Here is a 23,571-nt window from a genome sequence, read left to right on the forward strand (position 1 = left end):
TTATTCATGAAGAAGCGGCAAAGTGGATCATATTAACGGCTCCGGCCACACGTGCAGGCAGCCCGGGGGCACGGAAACATGCTGGGACCGTCGCTAATGGAATATAAATGGGTATTTATCCAGAAATAGAGGGAGGGGGACACAAACGTATAAAGGTGGTGCTGGCGTGCGCCCGCTGCTCCGTGCACGTGCTTTGATATGAAGCTGGTTACAGATGCGCTGTTGATCATTGTCACCATGTTCCTGCTGGGAGCCGTTTGTACTGAAAGATGAGGCAGGAAAACCGCTGCAGCATGCAGGTGAGCTTGGAAGGCTCAGTTGTCGGTGTGTGTGTGTGTTTGCGGGGGGGGACTAACAGAAAAGGCCGACACCGTTGTAAATAAACTGCAGCTACAGCTGCTGGAACTTGGACCAATAGGGTGTCATCAGTGTCCCCTGATGCGAGGTTATGCGAGGGTGGGGGGGGAAAGATGGCTGCAGGGTTGATGGCTGATAGAAGGCATATTGTGAGTGTAAATCTGAACAAACACAAGCTGATTTTTCAAATAAGCGAGTGGATTAGTGGCATCACACAGTCCGACACTGCCCCCTTCTGTACGGACAGGGGAATTACAGGCACTTTCCAGCTAGGCTCCCTTTACGTCACACCATAGTTCTGCGGGGACACTCAAGACACGGTGTCACATAACTTGCACTCCTCCTTACAGGAGGGACTAAATCACCAACACATTTGCAGAGGAGTCAAAGAATCTCTAAGCCTACCTTAAAGACTCGGGTCAGTGTGCCGTTGGGTCTGTCGGGGCGCTCCTCGTCCGAGAGCCGCCCACTGCCGAAGCTGTCCATGGAATGGGAGGAGATGGTCTGGCAGAGCTCCTCGAAGGAGTAGTCTCTGTCCCGGCACTTTTTGATCTCGTGGAGCAGCTTAGACAGCTCGCTTGTCATCGCGTCGTCTGAGGAAGACGGGAAAACCATTCAGGATACGAGGCGCCGTATTCAATCCCTGATGAGAAACTGAAGTCTTCGGCGTTTATGAAGAGGAAACTGCACTCATCAGTATCTTCCTCCCTCCACCAGCCTCTGAGGTAATTATAGGATCTGCTGACACTTATTCACAGAGATGCAGGACAAGGCGACCTGCAGTTCCACACTCAGTCGACAGGGGGCAGTGTTGGGCAGGGGAAAAAACCAGTTTTCCTTGTATAGTTTCACATGACGATGCATCAATGAGGAAAGGGATATTCTCTATATCTATTTATTTATACTCTTGAAAACACAAAGCTAATTGCTCACTCTTGTGTTTGATGGACGGGGATGATGAGGGTGAGGAGACAGATGTCCGAGGAGCAGGGACGGGACACTTGCGAACAGGTTCCTCAACGATACTCCTCTCCATCTCGTCCATCATGTACTCTGAAAGCAGAGGAGACAGAGGTGAAAAATCACGTACTTCCCTGCACTGGTTCTGTGGGGAAAAAAAGCTGTTATTCATTAAAGTTAAAGAACATTCTGACACAATAAACTGTTATTCTAAGCTCTAGGACAAAGCCAACGGTTGTCCAGCAACCACAAGTGTGCAATGAATCAAACAAAACTCTTGAATAAGTCAGACGGTGCAAATAAAACCAGAATAATCTATTCAGAATGAGAAAGTCTCTCAGCTGCTGCGACAGAATAAATGGCAGCTCTTTTGCTGCTGCCGTGTGCGTGCGTGTGCACGCGAGCGTGTCCTTTTTCATCTCCTATTCACCAGGAAATGGCATGCAGCTGATCTTTTCACTAAGTCACAGCTGTGTCCTCGCCTCCTCTCGGTGTCATCTACGTTCTTACAAACACATTTGGGATCCAATTTACTGCCAGCATTAGATTTGTAGGATGACCATATTTCCGTCCAGATATCTTCTCCTCCATTGTTGACATTTGAAAACCATCCCCGCTGGAGCAGATTCTGGATATCTCGGGCTGGATCGCCTCTGTTGCACCTGTAATAAAGTCGTGGCATTGCCTGCCTCAGAATAATGCTGCATCGGGCGTTTCAGAGTAACCGGCAACAACAATACGCGTGTTTGACCACCAGGGGGCGAACAGCGCGGACGTCAACACGTTGTGGAGGATCATTTGTGTACTTCTTTAAGCTCCCTCACTCAGATTTAGATGGGAAACATCTCTATTGGTGATAAATATTCAGTATTGTCCTCTGGCTGCTTCGGTTGTGCCGCGCGTGTTATCAGAGAACTTCATCACTTAATTAGACTTCAAACACAAAGATGCTCAGATTCGACACGCAGCGGCAGCCTGTAGAAAGGAGGAAAGGAAAATCGTGTTTCCTCACAAGGAGTCATTTGTACCAGTGCAATAACAACTGAATTCTCTGCCCCTTAATTAAGAACAGCTCGCTCTTCATCATGCGCCATGGCGGTTTGCTCTTTAAACTCAGAACACGCCTGTTCAAGGTTCAATTCCCGGCCTGTCCATGTGGTTTCTCTGCGTACACTAGATTCCTGCACGCTAGGTTGATCTCCAAGTTGCCTGTAGGTGCGAGTTAATGACCTGTGTGCCCGTGAAGGATGTGTTCCCGACTGCTAGGAGAAACTGCCCGTGACCCCGATCGGCGATAAGCGGCGGTTAAGTGAAGATGGATGGATGTTTTTTGTCTCTGCCTTTATCTCTATATGCACTGAGGCAAAAGTTTACCCAAGGACAGATGGCAACAGCCGCCAAGCCGCAGATTACAGCGTTCATGCAGAGCCGCAGCCACCCGAAAACAACAGCAATCGGGAGAATCTCTGACTCTCTGTGATGAAGCAAACTCACATTATACTTGAGTCAACGTGAGCAAAAGGAGGATGTTTGATTGCAGGCTGAGCAGAAGACAGAAAAATGTATGTTTCTGCAGAAACATACCAACAGCCGACTGTCGTGTGATGTTGCACAGAGCTCACGATTCTGAATTCAAGCAGCAGAAAACTAAACTTACAATTCAAAGCCAGTGAAAAGAGGCATTTCTTTAAACTCACTTATTCACCAACGTTCCCTGAGCTGTCGCTATCTTGCCCGCAAACAGAACAGCTACATGTTGTAAATGTTGCAGTGAGACGCAGCTACGACAGTGGAAACAGTTCATCTGTGTCCTGCTAAAGAACAACAGTGCTCCAGTGCAGTGAAGAACGCAGCGGCTCGGCTGCATTTGGGACCAGAAGCAACCTAAACGGAGCGTTCTGCACATAAACAAAGCCAACTGAATCAGCCAATAAGGTTACGGCCTTGCAAGAGCAGAATTTGGAGAAATATCAGCCGCTCTGAGTCGTTTGACTCTTTAAAAATGAAACCTATAGAGGAGCCCCCTGGAGAACATGTTTTCTAAACCAGATCACATTCGTTTGCTGCAGACACGTCGTCACACTCGCCTCTTCAGAACGACACTCGCAAATAGGTCAACGTCTCTACAGGGGGAAATGAGTCAATGCAAATGTGGCCTCCCAGAGCTCAACACTCCTGCCAGTGTCAAATGACTAATGGTTAAAAAATGGACACAACAGTGTGAGTGAGTGAGAGTGAGAGTGTGTGTGTGTGTGTGTGTGTGTGTGTGTGTGTGTGTGTGTGTGTCTCACCTTGGATCAGAGAGGTGATCTGCTGAGATTTGGGTGCTGAGTGTTCCCTCAGGATCTCCAAAGCTGTTCTCCCCTGACTGTTTCTCAGATTGGTCTTGATCCCTGAGACACATGCAAACAAACAAAAGCAGATAAAGCAGGAAAAAATGTTTCCGTGACTGAACGACAGACACGTCAGGATGTAAATGTCAGCTAAGGTTGTGAACTAAAGATGAGTGCATATGAAACAAGAGCTTAACTTAAGACTGGCAACAACTAGCCTCGGTCAAAAAGTAAAGTAACCAGATTTCATGAGATGTTTGTTCTCATTCAATCCCAAAATTCACTAAAGTATAAAGACTAAAGTATAAAGGATGCACAGTCAAACAGGATTCAGGTTAAAGTGCCAGCGCAGATCCCTGTTAATCCAGGATGTCAATTAAATTTAGGCCAAAAGAGCAGAGCTGAGTCGCAGGAAGTCCTGCGGGAAACAGGAAGTGCTACAGCAAAATAGGTGGCGGTCGGCGCAGATATCAAAGATAGCGGCAGTGTCACACACACACACACACACACACACACACACACACACACACACACACACACACACACACACACACAGGAGTGTGTGGATGCTTCTTTAACGTTCATGTTTTATTTGCTACTGTTTAATTAGGCATCAGGCCTGAAGCTTATTTTGATGATGTCATCAGAGTGAGACGTTTAAAAACAAAACTGACAGCTGAACTGAGAGCAGAAACAAGAATCTGGCTTTGCTTTATGGGGCAGGATAAAAAAATGAATCAATCAAGGAAAGCAGAGCAGCTTGCACGCTCCAGGACACACTCAAAACTGACCTGAGTCAAGCAGAAGGCGAACTACATCCATCTTTCCAAAGAGAGCTGCTTCGTGGAGGGCGCTGCCATTGTCCGTCTAGGAGGGACACGTTGGGAGACGGAGAGCGTGCGTTAACATTCCGTCCCTTTTTTGAAAGAACAAGGTCAAAAACAGGCATGAAAAAGACAGACACAGACTGAAGACGACCCCCGGCAGGTACTTGGCGCCGTTCCCTCGCCGTGGGCCCCAACTGGTTTCAAACCATTACACCCACAGCAGGAGCCTCCACGGAAACGCCCCCAATTCTCCCTGAATGTCTCCTGGCCCGCGTCAGCCCCCCAGTGCTCGTAATGGAGATATTATAGATGTGATGCAAGATGAGGAAACCACGCGGCAGAATTCCAGCCAGTGCATCGTTTCAATTTAAAAACAAACTGCTTCTAAAATGCTGTGAGTGAGTCCCTGAATGTGGCTGCGAACAGAGAGGACGGATGAATCCTGACCGGCTGAGGTTTCCGTCCGTCGACGGCCCAGCGTGGAGCTCTCAGCGTGGCTGCCTGGATGACACAAGTCCTCACAGCTTGATATGTCACAGAGCACCGGAACGCCGCACGCCCACGGAAAAGCCACAACACAGGAATTCCTGCATTTTCCAAGGTCAAAAGTCACGGAGGACGCAGCTCAGCAACGGAAGAGCGCACACGAGGCGCCCTGGGGCGCGTTTAATTCGTACACCTGGCACGAAGGAAGCAAAAACACACAGCGGAGCGGCTTTTGAACCCGAGCGCACTCAAACGCAGCGACATACATATGCTGAATCCGTCGCATCCTTCACGGTCGACTTCCTGGAAACGCGGAGGAAAACACGGGATTGAACCGATTTCAAAACTTTAATGAAGACAAATTGCTTGGACGGCAGCCAAGAGCGCTGATACGCAGCAGGGAATTTGACTCCTGCGCCATAGTAACGCGCCCGTCCTCTGCAGGGAACTTACTGTGGCTGCTCCCTTTCCTCCGCAATAAAACCGTCATCGGATAAAGCCGCCACTCCCGCGATGCGTCCCCAGAAAAGGTCAGCGGTCTCGTTTGGGAATATTGGAGGTGTAAATCCCGGGTCGCATTTGCAGATTAACAGGATATCAAAGTGAAGACTGAGCATGAGGAACGCAATCTTTCAGCCACAGGCAAGCGAGGAGAGGTGGGAGTGAGGAAATGGTCCACCCCAAGCTGGCCTCCTAACCTTCCCGCTCTGCGGACATCTCTGTAGCACTTCCCATCCCGTTTCCCATGGCAATGGCTCGGTGAGGTCATGAGGAAATGGGGGAGGCCTTTGTCGCTCTCCAGGAGCTTCCTGCCATTGAAAAGCAGCCGACTTTCAGTTTCACGGGCAGAAAGTCTGATGTCAGGATGATAATAAAGGTTCGAGTTCAGTTGGGATTGGGAAAAGTGTTAGCATGGCTGTGTAGTAGCGGCTACCCGTTATATTCATGAAAACGAAAACTAACGTGGAGTGAGGCAGAGCGAATCCCATCAATGATTCATTCACACCCAGACAGACCTGAACGGGTCGCCTTCAATTACCGACCTGGACCATCACACACACTCTCACACACACACATACACACACACACAAACCCCTCGTGATTTCCATTCATGGTGATCCCCACATTACACTCTTTTCCCTATTTACCTTTTCTGAGCGTTTATTCATCTCAGTAATGCATGTTTACCTGAACATCATCTTGATTTCTCACCACACAAACTAGAACCCACCAACACACCCCAGGAGCTTCAGATGAGGACCCACAACTGTGGTCACCTACTTCAAATCAGGAATCCCTTGTTCTAAATGCCTCCCTGTTGCTCAAAAGACAAAAGGCGCTGACAGAATAGGGTTAACAGCGTGCCTGATGGACTTGACCCATGCCATAGTAACGCAATCTGTCCAATTTTTATTATTTCTCATGCCCGAACTGACAACCCAATTACAGAAAAACCTCCAGTGGCCGCGGCACAACAGCCCAGCATGTACAAGTCTGAACCGGCACTCAATCGTGCACTTTTACCACAGCAAGATCATGCGTCTTCATTTTTTTCACCCCACCATTTTGACTGCCTTAGCACATAGCCTACATCGTTACCAGGACAACCATGCGGATACGTCTGCAACAGAACCTGAATGAGTGGACGTACAGCACCTGAAGCCACGTCTAGTTTTCACCAGCGGTGGACAAAAAACGCAATGTTAAGCCTGTTTTTGATTAGAGAACAATGCACAGAAGTAAAGTGCACAGATTGGTGTCATCAAACAGGCAGTGCTCCTCATCTCTGAGTACAGAGAGAGAGAGAGAGAGAGAGAGGAGAGAGGATCGAGAGAGAGAGAGATAGGAGGAGAGAGAGAGAGAGATAGAGAGAGAGAGAGATAAGAGAGAGAGAGAGATAAAGAGAGAGAGAAATTTGCTGCAGAAGAGGGGCCGAGCCAAATCAAAGGCGTGTTCTGTTCATCTTCACTACACACTGAGCCCCAGGGCAAATCCCTGCAGAGAAGCACAGCCCATCTCTTCAGATCAGAGCACGCGGGCGCACGTGCTCGGCACAATCACACACGCACGTGGACAGAAGCTGTGAGTGCTGAATCGCAGAACCAGAAGAGGTCAAGAGTGAAAGTACTCATTCATAGACTGACAAACAGTAGCTCATTTATGCAATAAATGAATACAGACGAGTTTGCCTTTGACTGCTGTTGAACCTCATTTATATAAAACTGTTACCTGACATGTTTCTATGTTGCGTCTGAACAGCATTATAACTCAAGAGTTTGACAAACTACAGCAAAGGCAATAGGAAGAGGTGCCCTCTAGTGGCTGGTCTTTATCACTGCACTAAATGTGAATTCCATAACATTTCAACATTTTCCATGACTCAATTCTCGATGCTCGAAATCGATCGTGCAAGTTTCAAACACAGTTTGTAAGACTTAATTTGTCCTTATTTTGCTAGACCTTAATCTATTTTTCTTGCCGATACCTGCAACATACAAATGCGGATTGATTTCTGGCTAACTTTGCATGAACGGGCAGAAAAGGCGGGGCCAGAGCTGCGCGGTTGTGGCGAATCCGACTCTAAAACAACAAAATGCAGCACAGCATGCCCAAACAGAGCGCCAAGAGTTCAGGTAAAAAAATTTACAAAGACCTGGGAACACCCTGTCCTCCTCCTCTTCCCCAATCAATTATTCATCTCTCCACCACCACACGTCCCAGGCATGCGCACGCTTTACTGACGCGCCCACAGACATGGTTTTTTTCCCCTTCCAAATCTGTCCGGTGTTCACCTCTGCGGCGGATCACAGAACACAAACAGCTCAATCCCTCCATTTAAGTCTTTTCTTACCACACAGTTGACGTCCATGCCGGCCTCCAGCAGGGTCTGGACGGTGCTGTGGTGGCCGTTCCGTGCCGCCAGGTGAAGCGGGGTGTGTCGGCGACAGTGGCACGTCATGAGGTTGGGGTGGGTGTTGATCAGCATGCACACCACCTGCACACAAAAGGACCGCGGGCCGATGCTTCATTTGTCCCGCCTTTGCGTTTTAGGACCCGTCAATCAAGCGTGAGACGGCGAGGGGCTGCGGAGCGCTCGGTCCGGACCCGTCTCAGCTCAACAGGTGTCCTCTTTTCCTGCGAATTCTTGCCTGCGTGCAGCTGCTAAACTTTTGCCCCGTGTGGGTTACAAGTGTGTGCAGCGGCAGCTTCCACCGCAGGGATTTCCCTTCATTATAATGCGGATCGGGAGAGCGGAAAAAAAATGAATTATTCATTTACGCTCCGACAAACCGAGATGGCTTGACTGCAATTACTCACTGCCTCGGTGGGAGAATTCTATTTGAACATCGGGACGAGTTGCAATGTGTGTACCTTGATGTGACGGTGGGATTGGATTCATCTTTAATACCAAAGACATGCAACTAAAACAGACTTCTTACATCCTAGATATTGGAGGGGATGCGTCATTTATAAAGCAGGATCCACACAGTTCCCAACTGGTCCCTGGAGATGTATCAGGATCAAAGCAAAAAGGCTTCCCTCCCTCACCGGCACTCCCAGTCAGACCCTTTGGAGAATGCTGGTCTGCTTTGGCGTTTGTTTTATTGCACAGGTTCGTACTGACCTCCAGCCGTCCGTAGAGCGCGGCCAGGTCCAGGGGCGTCTCCTGCCGGCTGTTTCTCATGGTGGGGTCGGTCAGCTCGTGGAGCAGCACAGAAACCACATCAGAGTGGCCATACTGGGCTGCACAGTGAAGCGCCGTCTCCTTCTCATGGTTCTGGGAAAGAATCAAAGGAGGGAGTGAGTGACAGCAGTGGGCTACTGGGAATCTATCACAACCTTCTTGCTTTTTCTTGCACCAAATTTATTTTCTGAGAACACGGGGAGGGTTTGTTTAAATATGACAAGGTCTTGGTACTCTAGGGGGGCCCACGTAGCTCCGGGCAGGGGAACACCTACGAGGAAGAGAGAGACGATGAATCCTCCCATCTGGAGGAAAATGCAAACAAGTGGCAACAGTTATTTAATCTCTGCATTTATGTTCATCTTTGAATGTACATGAAAATACTGGTGCTGATGCAAAGAGCATATTTCTAAAACCATCAAGAAACACCAGAGTTTTCAGATTCCAATGTGCTGCTCACACACAGCTTCTTCCTTTTCTGGCCGCCCCCCCTCCCCTCTCCTCCCTTTTCATAGGCGCCCGTGAGCGCTGAATGAAAGCGGCGTAGACACGTTGGGAATAACAGGCGAGAAACAGCCTCCACATGAAGAAACACAGGATCCTGCAGCAGCCACACCACGTGGAGGGCTCTGCCCGTTTCCTCAGCCAACCAGAACCGCGCTTTCTCCTCCCTACGGACCGCACACCCCTTCATTTACGGCGGAGTGGAACCTTCCAGTGCAGGTCTGATTGCAGGCCAATTGCAAACTAAGAACAATAATCACACAGTCGTGCTGGGTGTGATTCGCATTCATCACAGTTTACTGGCGTAAATGCTGCGATATATTTAGTTTAAAGTCCATGTGCTGCTTATATGTTTCCCCAGAGGGTTTATTTTAGTCTCATCGGATCAAATTTACTGTATATAAGGTCTGCACGGTGCCGCGGCGATGCTTTCAGGACAATAGGTCATGTACTGCACCAGCAACCGGGGGGAAGCCTATTTGGAAATTTGTATTCATCGCGGTATAATTGTGAGCAATGAGGTGGAAGAAGTGCAGCGCACACTGACGAAGGTACACTCACAGGTTCAATGACAAGCAAGGGTCTTCAATCAGGTCTCGCTAGCCAACAATCCATAAGACTGAAAGCAAATAGCCAAAAAGAGGAGGAGGGAAAATCCTTATGATGAAGGCAACACCAACAGTGAAAAGCTGAGCTTAACAAACGCTGGGAGGGAGGGAGGGGGGACCCAGGTGTTAGCCATCAGGGCAATCACAGCAGGGGGTATCAATGGAACAAAGGTCTCCAACTGACACGGAGAAGCAGCCACAGAAGCAAACAAATAAATGAGCAAGAAGCAAAATTCCATGTAAAATAAAATCACAGGAACACAAAAGAGCCCTCGTGTCAGATTTTACTGTCTGAATCAGGGAAGGATTAAAACGTAACACCGGGCTGAGGGTGCTGAGGACAAGCACAGCAGGCACCTGCTCAAATCCCCAAATCTGAACGCAGATATGATAATCGCTGGAAAGGAAACCGCGAGCGCTTCTGCCGATACGCCTCTGCGGCCCTAACGAACAGCAAAGCTTGGTCGGAGCAATCAGCGGCGTGAGGCGCAGCGGGTCGGACTGGCAGAGCTATAGATAGAGGAAGGACGGAGGGGAGAGCGGCGCAGGGACCGACAGATACAGAGGGACAGGACGATGGAGAGGAAAGGAGAAAATCCTGCTTCCGTGCCCCCCGGAGCGGCCTATAGGTTACCATTACACCAACTCTGACAGCTTTCCAATATCATCCAGCACTGTTGTGGCTGATTGAGCTTTGACCAGCTTTGAGCTTTGATCTGCTAATGATCCGTAATGATCCGTCAACTGGCAGGAAGCGCTTTATTGACAGATAATGGACACGCACGCCCCGTCTGGTTTCTATTTTAATGGTGTATTTTTAGGGTCCTTGCAGTTCTTCTCTACATCTGCATCTGTAGCTCCTCCACCTGCGCACGTGCGTGTGCCCGTATCCCATCAGTCTTATCTAAATTCAGCACCACGAGACCAAACAGCTCCATCCATACAAATAAGCCGGCTTTATCAGGGACGGCTGGGATGGAACCGGGGTGAAGGGAGCACCGAGGTGTTTGTTTGAGCGTGCGCCCTGTTAATGATGATGGAGCGATACGCAGGAAGAGCTACGGCTACATTACAGCGTGTTAATCCCTGCAGGATGAGAGCTGGGTAAACAAAGGGGGAAGCAAAACAGTCCGCTTAACACGTTTCATACGCTGACATGAAAGAAGCTGGATTGATGATGGTTCTGGGCTCACCTTCATCTAATCTCCTCAGGTTTCTTTCACTCGACATTATTTAGCGAGCCCCCTGACGCCTTGGACTGGAAGGAGGAAAACAAATGACATAAGATCTTACTCATAAGAAAACAAAGGGGGGGTGTTTGGGAAAGGACGTTCCCAGAGTGGCAGCAATCGCATGTGGACCGTCTGAAACATGCGGCTTTTATTCCACGTGAGGCAGCAACATCTGTGCCTGACAGGGTTTGGAATTACAGAAACTTTTGGACGGATAACCGAGGAGTGTGCACGTCGGGATAAAAAACAAAACAAAACCTAGTCGGACAGCAGCCCCTCCACCTTTTACCTTTGTCTCAGGTCGCACAGCCTCTGGGCTCCCAGAAGGCCTTGCAGCGCCTGGACAGAGGCCTGAACGAAGCATTCCGTGCCTCAAAATGTCCTCTTATCCTGACGCATCGATTCCATGATGGGGATGGAGAAAACAAAGAACGCTTAAAAAGAAAGAGCGAGGGAGAAAAGAAAATCTACCCTGTTGTTTGAAAAGAAAACATTCCTGGAATGCGTCACGAGGGGGGACATACTTGACCTTCTCAGTCAACCACAGACAGAATAAACTTTCAATCGGGCGGAGCAGAGGAAGCAGAGGACGCCCTGGGGTTTCGCGCTGGTTCCCACGTGCACAGCTGCCTGCTGTAAGCGGGCGTCCGGGGGACACGACCGTCCCACAATCAGACCAACGCTCGACCGTCCCTCTCCAGGCCGGTTCTGCTGCAGACGAGTGCCCCAAGCCCAAATGTCCCGGCCTGGTTGAATGTTATTCTCTGCTGCTGACGACGTCACACGCTCACAATCGCGAGTATCTCTGTCAAATGCAGCTAGCTAGCCCTGCTACAACGTTTACCATTACAACTGTACACACAACAATATGAAAATTCATTTCACACACACACACACACACACACACACACAACACACACACACACACACACACACACACACACACACACACACACACACACACACTCACACACAGGTGTGCTTGTCCCACCAGTGGGGCCAATTGGGTAGCAAACGCTCCCAAAAACCTTCAATAATCCCCCACTGGCTGCAGCGTCACACAACTGAATCCTTTTCCTTACATTTCCGCGGCGACTTCACGCCTCGCACATGGGAGGAAAGCAAAAAAAATAAAAATAAACATGGGATGAGGAAAGAGGAACGTCACGACAGTGCGGTAATGAGCAGCCAGCGGCGGGTTTCTGTGAGTCTCGATGATGGGCGTGAGCCTGCGTGGGACTCCATACATCACCGGCTAATGTATGCAGGCCGTGCTCTCCACCGCAGACAAGACAGACGGAGGGAAAATATCCAGCAGACCTCGTAAACACGCCATAAATCCCGCTCTCTGATTTATGCCGACGACCCGGGGACGACTGTTCCCGCACGCTGACTACATTATTACTAAAGGATGAGGGGACATAATTTAATATTGCGGTAAAATTTATGTTGAAATGCAGCCACGCTGCAGATATCAGCGCCTGACGGACAGCTGGTGTAGACGGTCCCGGTAATCCTCCATCTTTCTCCCGGAGGCTAAGGCCAGGCTGGTCCTAGGGTGGCTCTAAACAGCTCCTACATGTGAGTTCTTGCCGTCTCCCTGTGTGATTGACAGACAACCTGTCAGCAGGGTTTGGCTCCAGCCTTGACCCTCAAGGATGAGACCACTGGCTCTGAAATTATTCATTTGGGTTTTTTTTTTTCCAATTCATTTGCAGTGACCTCCAGATTCCAGCTGGGCCACAGAGAGTTGGAAGAGCGGTTAGCGGCTCGCTTCCCAAGCTGTGATTCCCAACATTCCGACCAAACAGAAAGGGAAAATTAAGAAGTCTTAAGGGAAGATAAATGACCGCGACACAACATAACTGCTGGGATTTTATGTGCACCACAAACCAAAACACCGACCATACTAATCCGTCTCCACATGGATGGCGTTAGGAACCCCCATCCCAAAAAACAACTAGAAAAATCCATCAACAGCACACTTGAACAGCCACACTGTCGAGCTGAATGAGCACTCAGGACGGCGACTGCAGAGCTTCCCTGAGCAGTATTTTTCACTCCCCTGCAGAGGAGCCTGCTCAGCTCCACAAATCACCGATGGGTGAGATAAATAAATAAGAAAATTACTGGCATCTACTTGCTGACAAACCTCCTCAATTCAGGGGCAAAGGGACGTCATTTATCACGGGAAACAATTAGCCAGTAACAAGTCCTGGAGGGAAATGTTACTGGCTGGTCATAGTGGAGGAAAATGTGTTTATTAGCCAGGAGTAAATAAAGATCCAGGCATCCAATAACCAGGGTGTCCATTATTTCCCTGCCATCAGGAGTCCAGGCAAATTAAAACTCTTATCTATTAACATAGAGGGCCAGGGTGCTTCATTGTGCAACCAGATAAGCGTGACCAAACACAAATATACCATCATCAGCGGTGAGCAGCGACAACTCAGCTGTAATCTAGCTGATGAACAACAATTCCTGCTCTGGAACTGTGACAGTGGGGTCTTTCCTGATAACCTCAGTGGGCCATTTAACATGAAGACATGTCATCAAGGGCTCTAGTTCATTGGAATTTAGCCGTTTATGTAGTATTCCTTTCATAGTATCCAGCAATGCACAAATAGCAACAGATCTGGGCAACAAGTTCAGACAGGATGTTGTATGGTCTATTCATAGAGCGGCGCCACACAGCGCCCCTAGCGGTAAAAGCAAGAACTGAAGGGTCATTTGCGTCTGCGAAGCGACGACGAGGTAATCTTGCCTGTTGGTTGACCCGGCAGTGCGAGGGCCCGTGGTGGACGAGGATGCGGACGATGTCCGCGTCCCCCCGCCAGGCGGCGAGGTGCAGCGGGAAGCATCCCTTGTTGTCCGCCACGTTCGGGGACGCCTCAAACTGCAGCAGCTTCAGCACCACGTCCCTGCGACAGACACAATCACACATTAATGTCCTGTTTTTGTTGGGGGGGGGTCAGATTAAACATGCCTAATATGTGAAAAGCATGTTTGACCAGTCCGCCTCCCAATTTAGAGGTGATGGACAGCTGGGAGTTCAACCGGAAATGCCGGCAAATTGAAAGACGACGACCACATCCATGTTTCCCCTCTAATAAGCTAAGTTCCATTACACAAGCTGATAAAGTGACAGATAATACAGCGTGGAATTGTGCCGGGAATCAATTTAGCCGCTGCTGAACAGGGCCGAGAGTGAGATCCGTCCACATTAGGAAATCTGCAGCCGAAGCTGTCGTCCGTCTCCCTCTGAAGAGGAAAGGTGAAGAGCCTCATTTGCATTTGAAAATGTCAGAGGGAAAAACTGAGGAGAGAGAAGGGCAAAACCTCTCAGGAGGAGAGGTGAAAGCAGCACAGGGATGCTTAATGAACCGCTTTGTTAATTATTAATTCATCATAGGCTTCCTCAAGTTTAATTGGCACCTGTGCAGGAGAATCATGTGGGGACTCGAGGTCGGACATGAGGATCTTCCTGTTGATTAAGGTGCCGCTATTTGTCACAGAATGGTCTTTTTTTAATCAGTTTATCATGATTGATATGATGGGAAACGTCTTAATTGGCAGTTCTGTTGTGGCGTTCCCACCCAAACGTCGAACCGCTCCTCCGCAGCCTTTTGTTAGCGGCCTAATTTTCCCTCCCTGGCTGCTGTTCTTTTCCTCCTATTCTGTTGTTCCTCTGCTGTTGATCTGAGGGAGGAAATCCACATAATTGCACCCAAAACACAGCTCTAATCCTTCAGTTCCACCAGGCTGGGGTAGCGCTCGGGCTAGCGGCTAATTCACACACTGTAAAAAAATGATTTCTCAGCGGCTCCGGAGTGAAAAAAGAACCCTGAACAGAGACTCCTACAGAACATGTAGAGATCTACGCTGGCGCGTTGCACCACAACCGACAATTCCAATGAAACCAGGCCCCCCGATTCTCCTCGTGCTGTCGGTAACAATCCAGTAAAGCACTCCAAAGAGGTCCCGGCTTACCTGTGTCCGTTCAGCGACGCATGATGTAAAGGTGTGTAACCCGAGCTGTCCGTGCAGTTGACATTCAGGCCCTTCCACATGCTGAAAGAAAACATACAAGATTAAACTCATCACATCCAAAAGGTGCTCTGGCTGAAATACGCACAATGTCACTGCAAAATAAATAAATAAATAAATAAAAAGCTGAGGTGCCAATAAAAACGTGCTTAGTGGGCTCTGGTAATCCAGGACGCAGGTCACGCATCAGGGCTGAACTAACGCCCGGGTTTTCCGAGGGCCGTGATTTAGTGACCTCTCTTTAACAGTCGAAGCAAAGCAACGTCGCGACCCGATGCGGTCCGATTCGCACGGTCCTGGGTAATCGATCCCTCTCTGCCATCTTAAGAAATTCAGAGAAGTCTGAAAATGATCCGGAATCCACTTTCCAATGAAAGCGATCCTACTTCCTGCCTCAGACTGCAGGCTGCTGCTGCCGGCTTTGCCAGACATCAATTCAACACAGTGATCAAGGTCAGTGGTGTTGCGTAGCAATGCTATATAAGCTAATTTAGAGGTATTAAAGCCTGACTCTGTACACACACGCACACACACTCACAAAGAGCATCAATCAATAAAGACAGCTGGACTAAACGCTACCGGCCATTTCACTGCTGAAATTCAATGTTGAACTACATAATTATTGTAAAAGAACCCCCCCCCCCACCCCCCACATGCTGACAGACAAAAAAAGCTGTATTTTCACTGAAGTGTTGCAAGAGACAACCGACACAAGCAATCACACCCTACCCGAGGGGGGGGAGACCCCACACAGGCCCTTATCACAGCACACACACAATGAAACTATAACACAGGTCTGCGTCTGTGCAGCTAATCTCTACACGCTGTTGGCGTGTGAGGTTGTGCACGCGTGTGTGTTCATATCGATCGCGCTGCTCCGCTGACCCCATTCAGAACTGACCTATAGATGGTTGTTAAAAAAGAGCTGACTGACAGGGGAGGGGGGGGCACCAACATGTGCAACAGAAACGTAGCAACACAAATAAACCGCGAGCGTTCACACCTCTGGTGATACAGACGTTTTCAGTGCAGCCCAGGTATGTGAGCGGGACCAGTCTTTGCTGCTTCTGTTGGCTAGTTTAGCGGGATACTATAATTTATGCAGCCTGGTGGAGATATTAGCACAGACCAAGGGGTATTCCAACAGCTCCTGGAGAAACCTTGCTGTCCAAACAGTAATTACGTAAATAAAACTGGATCATTATTAATACATTATTATTTCTGCTTTGAAGAGCCCAAGCTGCCGGCAACAACACTGGTTTGGCGATGCTAAACTAAATATCAGCGACGCAAATTCATTCACTTCATTAGACTCAAAAAGCTCTTGGATGTAAACACGGTTAATATTCCATGCGCCGACGCCCGTAAGCTGTTTCCCATCACAAACAAATGCGTGCATTCACGTGCACACGTGCGTGTTCACCCCCAGCTGTTACCTTCTAATCTGTGCATCGATTCATCAGGAAAGCGTCGCACAAAGGGCCTTTCAAAGTCCTGCGGAGCCCCGACGACAATCCTCCGACACACACCCACAAAGGCAACATATGGATGCAGGCAGCCACAGAACCGCCATCACAAAACCCATTTTACAAGCGTTGAGCAAGGTGTTTCAGGATTTTCATATGTGTTTCTGAAGGGCCCCAGAGTGTTAGCAAGCAAACGTGGCATTTAGCTCCAAGTGTAAAAACAACAGTGCTTTAGCATGATTACACAAATAACGCTTATTGGAAAGACTTCAGCGCTCCATCAGTATTACAGTTGGTGGAACACACAGCCTTAATAAAGAGGCATAAACCCATCCTCTTGCCTGATAAATCCAACCATGCTACCTTCAAATAGAGGACTCATAAATCCAGATTTAATTAGCCAGGAAGCAACTAAGCTAGCAACTAGCCTGGTGTGAGAAAGATAAATTAATGAATGCACCTTTAAACAGGTTTCTGCTTTTATCTTTTTTTTGACAATTGAACCTGCATTTTCTTGCTAAATCATTTAACCTGGTTTTCTTATCTCGGCTGCTCTTTTCTGCCACTGTCCCACCTCAGAATTCCTAAAGCCGAGTCCCTCGCAAATGGAATCACTGGGTAACTTGAGATTAGATAAGAGGAGAGGTTCCACAGCTGCAGGAATGCAGACTCTTTGGTGGATTAGGCAAATATGCAGACCGCTGTCCTCCTACCTAATTAACCTCGGGTGCTGCTGCAGAGAAGGACCAAATCTGTCTCCGCGTCTCTACGCGCTGTTGAAGCTGAGCTTTACGTGAAGCTTTAAGCTGTTGTCTGCTCAGCTGCGAGAAGAGCCGTGAAATCAATGCCCAAATATTACATATTTAAAAAGGTCAAACATCATGCGCGGGCTCCCATGAGGCAAAGCAAGACTAATACATTCAGTTACGAAAATATAGACCAAGTCAGTCCACATCAGTATCTTTCTGGGAAACAAAAAACACCATAGTGAGAAGATGCGTGTTTTCAGAACAGAGGAAGTGGTCTTGCTTCATATCCTGTTCCGAGCACCGACTGATATGAGGAACGGGAGGACAAATATTCAGCAGCGACGAGGATCTATTTTCCTTTAGAAGCTGCCTTTGAAGTTTAAAGCCCAGCCAGCTGAGAGAAACAGTCCTCCCTCCATGATGCCCCAGGGCAGGAGTTCTGCTTAACATTCTAGCCAGCGCAGGTATGGATGAGGTTTATATAATTGCAGGTGCCCGTGCACGTGTGGTGTGCAAGGTGAGCCTGACCCTAGAGAGGCTATTATACTGTGGAGTGTGTGCAGGCTCTATAAAGATGTGATGGTTGAGTCCATCCCACTGTTTGTATGCTCAGCAGACATCAGGGGTGCTAACCTTTAGCTACCATGTTGACTGGATGTAAATGTTCAATGTAAAGAAAATATCTCCTGGAAGAAAATCTGGATGGAGGCAATGATGCTGCATCCGTAACGGCCTTTACGTCTGTATTCAAAAGAGCCTTTATAGCCTTAAATAATCGACCAGTGTGAGTTAGTGTGAGTTAATGGTGTGTTTACCACCCCGCCCCTCTATAACCAGTCTGTTTACCCACCCTACCCCTCTATAACCAGTCTGTTTACCCCCCTTAACCTCTATAACCAGTCTGTTTACCCACCCTACCCCTCTATAGCCAGTCTGTTTACCACCCCGCCCCTCTATAACCAGTCTGTTTACCCCCCTTAACCTCTATAACCAGTTTGTTCACCCCCCTTAACCTCTATAACCAGTCTGTTTACCCCCCTTAACCTCTATAACCAGTCTGTTTACCCCCCTTAACCTCTATAACCAGTCTGTTAGCATCTTTACATGCACACAATAGACATGATTGTATCTTTTAATGCATAATAATTAGCATTAGTGTTTAAATTCAAGGACTGATTTGAGTCCACATTAATTCAGATGCTGCAGCGCCTGTGAGAGCGCCACAGTCGATGTGTTAATGTTGCATTTGAATTAAACCAACAAAGGTGGAGCGTCTTTATTAAATACGGTGTATACGTTTTACTTCCCGCCGGTGCTGATCCCGTAGGAATACAATCACAAAGAGGATTTCCACAGATTGCGCTGTCACCTCCAAGCCTCGGCAATCCCATTTTCCCCCCCGAGATCCTCAAAACCGATCCGATTCCCACCTACGCGCTCTCAGGGGCGATCCTGCACAGCTTCCACCAGGTGTTTCCTCCTCTCTCCCACCGCGCCTGCACACCTGTCGGTGTTTTCCCAATCAAATCCCGACCAATTACAGCAACGTGTGAATCAAGCCTTTAATTCACCGGAAATGCCACTTCAGAAGGCGCCATCCACACCAGGCGCTCACACATTGTGCAGAGAAACCGTGCACGCTTGTCTGAAGTGCAACTTGCACGTAATAAATAAATATGCAGGTCAACAACGAAGACACTAAAAGGGAAAAAGCACCAGGAACCGGCATGTTCAACAGGTCAAGAGGTCGCCGCTGCCATCACAGGAAGTCATCTATCTTTGAGTCAAATTGACCTGGAGTGACCCCGCTGTTGAGACACACTCAGCAATGATTAAAACAAGACCTGAGGAATCAACAGCTGCAAAGTTTGAGGACAGATTATGGGCTGTCCGACTCCGATATTGTGTTTTGCCGTAAAATGTGTTTTAAATGTACAGGTGTGTGTGTGTGTGTGTGTGTGTGTGTGTGTGTGTGTGTTGGTGGGGAGCTGTATCGAGGCCAGCAGGAGCAGCTGCAGCCATAAATCAGTTGTTTATCAGTTAAACTAATGGCTGTGTTTGCCCGACACTTGTTTACTCCTGCCGCCGTGCGCGCTCGCCAGCCTTCTCTGTGCTTCGGGAACAACATCGATATCAAATGGCCATCGGCTCAGTAGGAGAGACGGAACATCACAGGGAATGCCAGCGGCCTCTGACCTCCGTCGCAAGCTAACGTGTCACTTGATCGGAGTGAAAGGTTGAGTGTGTGTGTGTGAGTGTGTGTGGCTGGATGAAAAGCAGCAAAGGAAGGAGGGGTAGTGGAAAAGGACAGAGGGAGCAAATTTAACAGAAGACAGAGGGAGAGCAGACAGCGGCACTCTGTTCCTAACGTCCTCCCAGAACAGCACCTTAAATAGAGATGGAAACATCCCTGGGCGCTCCTGATTCCCCGCAGGAACTCATCTGGAAGCAACGGCAGAACTAAGGTGGCAATGCCCTTAAAGAGCGGAGGGTTTTAATAAAAACGTCTTTTTGAGAGAGCTTTTTAGGAGACTCATTGATTCTATCTTTTAAGGCGGCCGACTTATAACCACCGAGGATGAGTAAGAGGCAGCGTTAAACAAACACCTAAAAGATAAATTTGCCGCAGCGCCACCAGAACATCTGCAAAAGATTAGGCCTGACAATCAACAGGAAGTGGCTGAAACTTCCCAGAAACTGCTGATAAATACAGGCAAGTGCAGAGCACTCCGATTAACCAGCAGATAATCACGTCAGCTCTGAATCTTCCCCCAAAAGACACTTGTGCAAGTACCTAAAGCTAGCATACGCCACTAAACACAACTCATCTTTTATAGAGCACATTGATTTCCAAGAAGGGAGAGAGAACTGCTCAAGTTGGATCAGAACAGTCGGTGGCATCTCGACCAGGACAAGTTGCAGGAGGATGTAGACTCAGGAAAAACAGGACAGAGTGGCACATCGTCTCGTCCACCTCCTTTAATAGCCGGTGAGAAGCAGAGGGGAGGGAAGTGCCAGCCCTTTTCACCGCTGCCTGCATCGATTTACACTGCAGCCTTTAGGCGCAATATGCAGAGCTGCAGACAATCAATCTGTGCATGTACGGACTGCATGCATGTGTGAGCGCGTGCGTGTATCTCACCCAGGAAACCCGGCACTCAGGAAGCAAGAGAAAGCCTCAGACCCCCACTTAGCAACAGCCAGCCACGTTTCCATCTGGATGGCCATTGATTTAGCCTGGATCTGTAGCATTATGGATGGGGAACGTCAGCTCAGGCTCGTTATCCGTGTGGAATGAACTTATCCAAGGAAGGCCGGAATCATCTTTAAGCACACTTTAAACCAAGGGAGGAGGATTCTTGTTTTCCCCTGCTGAGTTCTGAACGCTAAGCTAACATGTGACCATTCAAATCAAATGACAACAGAGGCCGATGAGAAGGCAGAAGTTTGCAGGCCGCTTTACCCTCTGGCGGCTCATCAGGTTAGCGACAGACGCAGCGCGTCCGTCTTCATTCCCCGCTCCGCCACGGCCATAATTAGCCACGTGGTCCTGATAGAAATCATGAAAAAGTGCAATCAGACAACGGCACGCTGCGCCGCTCTTGGAAACACAGAGACCCAACATTTAAAATTTTACACACTTTCCGTGGTGAACAGAGCGACAGCTGTGTGTTTGGCGTGTGCGTGAGCGCAGGATCGGGGCAGTAACAGCGACCCGTGGCTATATATGGTCTGAGCTAGAGACCGTTCCACCGTCTCCAAAGTTCTAAACAATGAGTGACTCTGAAGCACAACTGTGGCCTCCAGTTTCAGTTTATCTCCCTCTTGCAGCTCCCGTTTTGTCTTTACAGAAAAACGGCCTTAAAGTTGCATGAAAAACAGCCACATCAGCGCTTCTAACCTGGCCACTGTCCATTTCACCATGGCAACCGACCTACAGTACCTGCTAGTGTCCTGCTACTGGGAGCCCAGTACCAGATGACCTATTTACTTTCTAATTTTTGCAATTAATAATACAACAAAAGCTGCAGCAGCATTTCAGCAGTTCAGGTTGAGGAAAGGACAGATCGGCTGTTCCGGGTGGCAGATTTGTGTCCTTCGATATCGTCCAACAGCAACGTTAGTGTTGACGCTGCTGCGTACAGTAAGTGTGAATCTCAGCTGTCGCCGGGCATTGATCCCACTTATGACGTGGGTTTGGGGTTTGGTGGGTCTGTTTTTTGTTTTTTTTAAACGATAGGAGGTGTTGAGCTCGCTTGCCAAGGCTTTTTTGAATCCCTCCCAAGAAGCTTGAAAAACAAGCTCTGCTCGGCTGGAGAACGCTCAAGAGATAATGACTCAGGTGGGGCACCAAACTGTGCTAAACCCAGGATTTCACCAGCTCCTTTCCCATCAACCTGCAACCAGCTAAAATCTCCTCAATACAAACAAATGTAGCGAACCCTTAACACAGTATGTTTATTTAGACTTGTAGAATAAGTAGAATAAGATCGACGCCACTTTAATGTTAGTTGGATTCCTGAGAAAAACAACTTAGCTTAGCATAGCTAGCCGTCTCCAGTGTCTGTTTACAGGTGAACAAATATCTTTAATGCTCTCTAGGAAGCTGCTACACGCTGCTTGAATGTCTAACGCAGTGACGAGGCCCCGACGATGAATCACGCCGTCGTGTTTATGCACTTTTCCTGGCCGTGACTTTGCTGATTGAGAGCGCTCGTTTTTTTTTTTAACTCTATTTCCATATGAAAAACGTTGCGTCCTGCGGATGCTCGGCACGTTTTTCCACGATCTGTCATCCCCCGTCGCTCTCTTTGCCCCCTCCATCTGTTACACCCTGGAACCTGAAAATAAATAACGCGATTGCTTTCCAAGTTTTCTTCCATCTTAATTGCTATTCTCTATACTAACTTGCCAATCACAGGCCCTGCAGCGTGCACACACTCACACAAGCGCGCACGTAGGCCAGCCAGCGTTCACAGACAGCTGCATGCAATTACCCGCCACAGAAAGCTATTTAAACACAAAATTCAAATCAGATCTATCAAAATGGCTCCTCATGAACGTCTATAATCCTGCAAAATGTGCGCAGAAAAGTGGCGTTTTGAGGGTTGAAATCCGCCTCAGGTTGATAATGGAGCAAGTTGTCTCCTCTCATCCGCAGGGATAACCAGATTGTCACCCTTGTAGACATCGTGTGTTCGGAACAGGTGAGCGTGGCCAGCGACGCCCTGTGCCACCTACTGCACAAAATACAGACGCGGGAGAGAGTTATTTGTGGGTTTTTGAAGGCAGAAGGCAATTAAATCAACACAGCCCCAAACACAGAACTGGGAGGCTTATTTAATAGAAGGTTATTGCATTAGAGAGCATTCGTTTACCTCAATTATGCCTACAGGGAATAAATATCCAGTGTCTTTCGAGCTTTCCCGGTGCCTCAGAGGCTATCTCCCAAAACTAATCATCTGAAAAGCACCTCTAGCTTACATGATAAAGGAGTGTCTCCTTGTGGTTGCAGTATTCTGTTGGACATAATAAAGGTCTGTTTGAAAACACACACACACACACACACGCACACACACACACACACACACACACACACACACACAGAGTCAGGCAGAACTATCCTGCTGTGAATCAATCTGGCTGTGCCGATCACATTCTCGCTTATTTTAAAGCTAAAAACAACAGTACGCTGATATAAAACACAAAATCCTTCCTGCCTCTTCACCCAAGACTCTCAGATGAAGCGTCCAAGCAGGACTCAACATGAGTTGTTTTTTGGAATGAGCTGAAATGAAAAGAAAGGCATCTAAAATTCTTTATGAGGTTTTACAGGTTGGACACATTCTTTACTTCTATAATGATCCTGGCGATTACGCAGTCGTGTGGGCTTACAATATTCCACCAGTAGGGGGCGCTGTATCACCACAAAACTGATACAATTCAATAAAAACAACTTCACGGCAACTTCCTGTCTGCCACAATCTGCTCATATACATCATGTATTCTCCACAGCTTGCCGACCTGACCCGCGTGCGTGCCAGACCCTGCATGCCTCATGGCGGAGTCACATGCTGCAAGTGCCTTAATTGGAAATTAGCATATCGTTCCCTCTCTCGTCCAAACCGATCAAGAAGATGGAGTACCCCAGGTCTAACCCAGATCAGGCTTTGGATCCTCTCACCCGGCACAGCCGCAGGCGTGGAGAACATGTTGTCGAATGCACGAGGGCGGCCCCGCCGTCAGAGGTGCAATTTGACCGTTGGGACTCTTGAAGACGCCCTCCCACGCATATGCAAATCTCTGGCAGATGACAT

General features: G+C 48.4%; 1 protein-coding gene across 6 annotated transcripts in view; it reads right to left on the minus strand.

Annotated features, from left to right (window-relative positions):
• anks1b (ankyrin repeat and sterile alpha motif domain containing 1B) overlaps positions 1-23,571 on the minus strand; it is a 91,009-nt gene that overhangs the window by 52,486 nt on the left and 14,952 nt on the right. For 5 of the 6 annotated variants that reach the window (XM_057022060.1, XM_057022059.1, XM_057022058.1 and 2 more), the window contains exons 2-9: positions 14,983-15,063; positions 13,757-13,913; positions 8,589-8,741; positions 7,815-7,958; positions 4,442-4,517; positions 3,609-3,710; positions 1,291-1,410; positions 763-950 (exon numbers count right to left, since the gene is read on the minus strand). In XM_057022060.1, coding sequence (XP_056878040.1) covers positions 763-950; positions 1,291-1,410; positions 3,609-3,710; positions 4,442-4,517; positions 7,815-7,958; positions 8,589-8,741; positions 13,757-13,913; positions 14,983-15,063 — 1,021 coding nt within the window. Of the gene's footprint in view, positions 1-762; positions 951-1,290; positions 1,411-3,608; positions 3,711-4,441; positions 4,518-5,416; positions 5,636-7,814; positions 7,959-8,588; positions 8,742-13,756; positions 13,914-14,982; positions 15,064-23,571 lie in introns of those variants that run through there. The other variant, XM_057022062.1, reaches the window with a different exon arrangement.

The sequence above is a fragment of the Takifugu flavidus genome, chromosome 22, assembly GCF_003711565.1.
Source record: "Takifugu flavidus isolate HTHZ2018 chromosome 22, ASM371156v2, whole genome shotgun sequence".
NCBI lineage: Eukaryota > Metazoa > Chordata > Actinopteri > Tetraodontiformes > Tetraodontidae > Takifugu > Takifugu flavidus.